Source organism: Salvelinus fontinalis, unplaced genomic scaffold, assembly GCF_029448725.1.
Source record: "Salvelinus fontinalis isolate EN_2023a unplaced genomic scaffold, ASM2944872v1 scaffold_1411, whole genome shotgun sequence".
In the NCBI taxonomy this organism is placed as follows: domain Eukaryota; kingdom Metazoa; phylum Chordata; class Actinopteri; order Salmoniformes; family Salmonidae; genus Salvelinus; species Salvelinus fontinalis.
In genome coordinates, this window is record NW_026601620.1 from 24,364 (window position 1) to 30,576 (window position 6,213).

The 6,213-nt window shown below is 49.3% G+C and overlaps 1 protein-coding gene across 1 annotated transcript; it reads left to right on the forward strand.

The window, feature by feature from the left end:
• Nucleotides 1-1,149: 1,149 nt before the first annotated feature.
• On the forward strand, nt 1,150-4,706 carry LOC129849272 (uncharacterized). Its single transcript, XM_055916201.1, has 3 exons — nt 1,150-4,325; nt 4,421-4,517; nt 4,591-4,706. The coding sequence occupies exon 1, from the start codon at nt 1,989-1,991 to the stop codon at nt 2,781-2,783; it is 795 nt and encodes a 264-aa protein (XP_055772176.1). The 5' UTR covers nt 1,150-1,988; the 3' UTR covers nt 2,784-4,325; nt 4,421-4,517; nt 4,591-4,706.
• Nucleotides 4,707-6,213: the final 1,507 nt, after the last annotated feature.

Here is a 6,213-nt window from a genome sequence, read left to right on the forward strand (position 1 = left end):
GACGTGTAGTCCACTTGTCATTCTAATCTCCTTTGCATTAGCGTAGCCTCTTCTGTAGCCTGTCAACTATGTGTCTGTCTATCCCTGTTCTCTCCTCTCTGCACAGACCATACAAACGCTTCACACCGCGTGGCCGCGGCCACCCTAACCTGGTGGTCCCAGCCCGCTCGACCCACGTGGAGTTCCAGGTCTCCGGTAGCCTCTGGAACTGCCGATCTGCGGCCAACAAGGCAGAGCTCATCTCAGCCTATGCTTCCCTCCAGTCCCTCGACTTCTTGGCACTGACGGAAACATGGCTCACCACAGATAACACTGCTACTCCTACTGCTCTCTCTTCGTCTGCCCACGTGTTCTCGCACACCCCGAGAGCTTCTGGTCAGCGGGGTGGTGGCACCGGTATCCTCATCTCTCCCAAGTGGTCATTCTCTCTTTCTCCCCTTACCCATCTGTCTATCGCCTCCTTTGAATTCCATGCTGTCACAGTTACCAGCCCTTTCAAGCTTAACATCCTTATCATTTATCGCCCTCCAGGTTCCCTCGGAGAGTTCATCAATGAGCTTGATGCCTTGATAAGCTCCTTTCCTGAGGACTGCTCACAGTTCTGGGTGACTTTAACTCTACCTTGTATCCTTTTCCCTCTCGCTCTCATCCAACACTTCCCACACTGCCCCTACTCGGATGGTATCGCGCCGTCCCAACCTTCGCTCTCTCTCCCCCGCTACTCTCTCCTCTTCCATCCTATCATCTCTTCCCTCTGCTCAAACCTTCTCCAACCTATCTCCTGATTCTGCCTCCTCAACCCTCCTCTCCTCCCTTTCTGCATCCTTTGACTCTCTATGTCCCCTATCCTCCAGGCCGGCTCGGTCCTCCCCTCCCGCTCCGTGGCTCGACGACTCATTGCGAGCTCACAGAACAGGGCTCCGGGCAGCCGAGCGGAAATGGAGGATAACTCGCCTCCCTGCGGACCTGGCATCCTTTCACTCCCTCCTCTCTACATTTTCCTCTTCTGTCTCTGCTGCTAAAGCCACTTTCTACCACTCTAAATTCCAAGCATCTGCCTCTAACCCTAGGAAGCTCTTTGCCACCTTCTCCTCCCTCCTGAATCCCCCCCCCCCCCCCTCCTCCCTCTCTACAGACGACTTCGTCAACCATTTCGAAAAGAAGGTCGACGACATCCGATCCTCGTTTGCTAAGTCAAACGACACCGCTGGTTCTGCTCACACTGCCCTACCCTGTGCTTTGACCTCTTTCTCCCCTCTCTCTCCAGATGAAATCTCGCGTCTTGTGACGGCCGGCCGCCCAACAACCTGCCCGCTTGACCCTATCCCCTCTTCTCCAGACCATTTCCGGAGACCTTCTCCCTTACCTCACCTCACTCATCAACTCATCCTTGACCGCTGGCTACGTCCCTTCCGTCTTCAAGAGAGCGAGAGTTGCACCCCTTCTGAAAACCTACACTCGATCCCTCCGATGTCAACAACTACAGACCAGTATCCCTTTCTTTTCTCTCCAACTCTTGAACGTGCCGTCCTTGGCCAGCTCTCCTGCTATCTCTCTCAGAATGACCTTCTTGATCCAAATCAGTCAGGTTTCAAGACTAGTCATTCAACTGAGACTGCTCTTCTCTGTATCACGGAGGCGCTCCGCACTGCTAAAGCTAACTCTCTCTCCTCTGCTCTCATCCTTCTAGACCTATCGGCTGCCTTCGATACTGTGAACCATCAGATCCTCCTCTCCGAGTTGGGCATCTCCGGCGCGGCCCACGCTTGGATTGCGTCCTACCTGACAGGTCGCTCCTACCAGGTGGCGTGGCGAATCTGTCTCCTCACCACGCGCGCTCACCACTGGTGTCCCCCAGGGCTCTGTTCTAGGCCCTCTCCTATTCTCGCTATACACCAAGTCACTTGGCTCTGTCATAACCTCACATGGTCTCTCCTATCATTGCTATGCAGACGACACACAATTAATCTTCTCCTTTCCCCCTTCTGATGACCAGGTGGCGAATCGCATGTCTGGCAGACATATCAGTGTGGATGACGGATCACCACCTCAAGCTAAACCTCGGCAAGACGGAGCTGCTCTTCCTCCCGGGGAAGGACTGCCCGTTCCATGATCTCGCCATCACGGTTGACAACTCCATTGTGTCCTCCTCCCAGAGCGCTAAGAACCTTGGCGTGATCCTGGACAACACCCTGTCGTTCTCAACTAACATCAAGGCGGTGGCCCGTTCCTGTAGGTTCATGCTCTACAACATCCGCAGAGTACGACTCTGCCTCACACAGGAAGCGGCGCAGGTCCTAATCCAGGCACTTGTCATCTCCCGTCTGGATTACTGCAACTCGCTGTTGGCTGGGCTCCCTGCCTGTGCCATTAAACCCCTACAACTCATCCAGAACGCCGCAGCCCGTCTGGTGTTCAACCGTCCCAAGTTCTCTCACGTCAACCCGCTCCTCCGCTCTCTCCACTGGCTTCCAGTTGAAGCTCGCATCCGCTACAAGACCATGGTGCTTGCCTACGGAGCTGTGAGGGGAACGGCACCTCAGTACCTTCAGGCTCTGATCAGGCCCTACACCCAAACAAGGGCACTGCGTTCATCCACCTCTGGCCTGCTCGCCTCCCTACCACTGAGGAAGTACAGTTCCCGCTCAGCCCAGTCAAAACTGTTCGCTGCTCTGGCACCCCAATGGTGGAACAAACTCCCTCACGACGCCAGGACAGCGGAGTCAATCACCACCTTCCGGAGACACCTGAAACCCCACCTCTTCAAGGAATACCTAGGATAGGATAAAGCAATCCTTCTGACCCCCCCCCCCCCCCCTTAAAAGATTTAGATGCACTATTGTAAAGTGGCTGTTCCACTGGATGTCATAAGGTGAATGCACCAATTTGTAAGTCGCTCTGGATAAGAGCGTCTGCTAAATGACTTAAATGTAAATGTAAAGATACCGTCTCCCGACTTAAACTCTAGACGGTAGAAATCTATTACATTGCTAAAGTCAACTTATTAACCATTACATCGTATCCTCCTCGCAGCTGCAAGAACCCCAGCCTTATGATTCAGTACTACACAAATTGGTTTAATTTATTTACTAGCTAAACACACAGGTCCCTAGCGGACTGACACAATATGACGGCTTGTTACGATGTCTCCCCCACCCATGGTTCCATAAGGGACACTTATCGTTGTTACATTTTTGCATGAATGTATTTATGTGGGATGCCGCCGTGGTTGGGTCTTCTCTCTGATTGGCTCCCTGAGGTCACAATGTCAATAGTTGTCCGTGGCTCCAATGACTAGTCTTGAACGGAACTTCAGGATGGATTTTCCTTTCACTCATTCTGGAAGATGGGCTAATCAACCCTGTCGCTGATTCCTCAGTGGGTGATGAGAGTAGGATGGTTTGGATATAGTATCAGAATTGTCCCACTGAAGTTAGCTTTTCTAGGTACTTGGCTCACACAGCTAATCGGCTGTACCAGTGACTGTCTGCCTGAGGGGTGTTTATTCTCCCTCGTGTTGGTATTCAGGTTTCGGACCACTTTGGACATGAGCTGCAGCTCGCCGTCCTTAGGAAGGTGCGTTTTGGAAAGTTCCAACCATTTCAAATGTGTAGCTAGCGACTCACGGTTTTCTGGTCTAATGTTAATTTCAGTTACCAATCCTTTTATGCACTCTGGCCGCCGGGGACAGTTCTGTCAGTCTGACCCGCTCTCTGATGTCACTTGTGGCATGGCTACTTACTATGCACATTTTCTAGGAGTTTCTCTAATATGTTCAAAAGTGAATACTGGAACAAGATTTCTAACATAAGACTGGTCAGAGATAGAAAAAGAATGTAACATTGATTTTTAAAAAGGAAATACTGGAACTAGAAAAGTGCTCACACTACAGGTAGGAAGTCTCGAGCCTTTACATTGTATATGAAATATGTTGGGGGTTTTTCAAGACCGAGGTGAATTTAGGAGGGGTAAGAGTTTTGGTGGGAAAAGCCTGTTAACAAAGACATTCCTTTAGTTCATACTGGAGGGGGAGAAGGAACCCACTTCTCCTGTCAATTTACAATGGGTTGAATTGATCTGATCCTCACAGGACAGTCATGACACCACCATAAGACTTCGTACACAAGGCGGTTGGGGTTTAGTGTTCTTGTTCCTAACTTAGTCCCTCTCTCTACACTGGCAGTTGTGAGAACCCGGAGGATCCGTACCGTGTAGTCTTCCACCCGGTGGTAGCTGACGCCAGGGTCCACTTCCCCCCTCACGTCAAACGCTTTGAGGTCTATATGTTTTCCTTCGTCGAGGATGCGGTTGAGCCGAGTGGCCAGGTAACAAATTTCACCCAACAATCTTTAGGTTAATTTTGTGAGTGGCAATCATCCCTTTTTTAAATTTCTGACACCCTCAAATCTTTAATTCCTAGGTCTTTGTCCATTGTGATGTGGTCATCTGTGACGCCAGTAGTCCCTCTGGCGGCCCCTGTAGTGGACAATGTGTGAATCAGGACAACTTGAAAAGAGGTAGGTCTTGTTTTATGCTTTTCAGACCCTGTCAGACCATAACTGAACTAATAGGTTCTCTCTCTCTCAACAGGTCAACGACATGTCAAAGACCTCTTTGAGGAGCCTCATTTCTATGTTTCTTCTGGATACATTCTTTGGGTGTAATGTCTTGTTCTAACATGTCAAATAAAGTGTTCTATATAACAATTACGTTTGTTTTACTTGCGTGGCAACAATCCTAACCGTTGGAGCTACCTTATTTGTATCTGATTTGCGTATAACACCAAGGCGCATGTACTTTAGTGGATGTAGTAGGCTTGTCATCTGACGTGTATTAATCAACCCTTTTGTAAGCATGGAACTCTGAACCATCCACACCAATTTCCCATCTAGGACGAACAATGGGTGTCAAAACAAAAGCTTTCCAATGTCCAGTAGGAAGAACTGACTCAATGTTATAGCAGATGGTGGTTTGTGAGGCCAGCAGGGCTGTGGTTGGCTGCAGGCCCCAGGGAGCACAGCAGTGTTGGGAATTTTCAACTGTATTACAACTTTACTTGATACCTCTCACTAGCTTGGTTTCCATCCAAATATGGACCTTTCTTTAATGATATGCATGTACATCTCAAATGTGGAGAGCTTGACTTTCTCACTACTTTTTTTTTGTAAGAAGTGTTGACAAGCTGAATGTACCGAGCGGTCTGTTTATAAAACTAAAAGCGCACAGCTCGGACACCCATGCATACCCCACAAGACATGCCACCAGAGGTCTCTTCACAATTGCCAAGTCCGGACTACGGAAGGTACAGAGTCATGAATACGTTGCAATCTATTCCGCATCAGGATCAGATTTAAAGAAACACCTTACGGAACAGCGGGGACTGAAGAGATGCAGCAGTTCCTCCTTAAAAGTTGCGAGCTTGCACCGCTGGACGCTTCATTGCTCCAGACCACAAGGGGGAGTTGGCGCACTGGAGGATGAATTAGTTGGGTAACATATAAATAGGATGTTTAATTTACATAATATGCTTATGTGAGTTGTCATTAGAATGTGTCCCTTTGGACTATACTGTTGACAGTTGCACGTTTCCCTTCTCAGCTAGGGCTCAGTCACTTGGGGCCCAGAGAGGGGTGACGTCAGAATGGAACATTGTCTTCATATGTGAAGGGATGGCGTGATTAAGGGGAAACCAATTATCTCTTGTCTCAACAATGTCTGTGTGCAAGTCACTACCCTCAGTGAGCTTGTCCAGGAGTGGGGAGAAGAGGAGGTTTACTTGGTGGCATCAAATTTATTTATATAGCTCTTCTTACATTAGCTGATATCTTAGTGCTGTACAGAAACCCAGCCTAAAACCCCAGAAGGCAAGCAATGCAGGTGTAGAAGCACGGTGGCTAGGAAAAACTCCCTAGAAAGGCCAAAACCCAAGAGAGGAACCAGGCTGAGGGGTGGCCAGTCCTCTTCTGGCTGTGCTGGGTGGAGATTATAACAGAACATGGCCAAGATGTTCATAAATGATAAGCATGGTCAAAAAATAAAAATCACAGTAGTTATCGAGGGTGCAGCAAGTCATCACCTCAAGAGTAAATGTCAGTTGGCTTTTCATAGCCGATCATTAAGAGTATCTCTACCGCTCCTGCAGTCTCTGAGTTGAAAACGGCAGGTCTGGGACGGGTAGCACATCCGTTGAACAGGTCAGGGTTCCATAGCTGC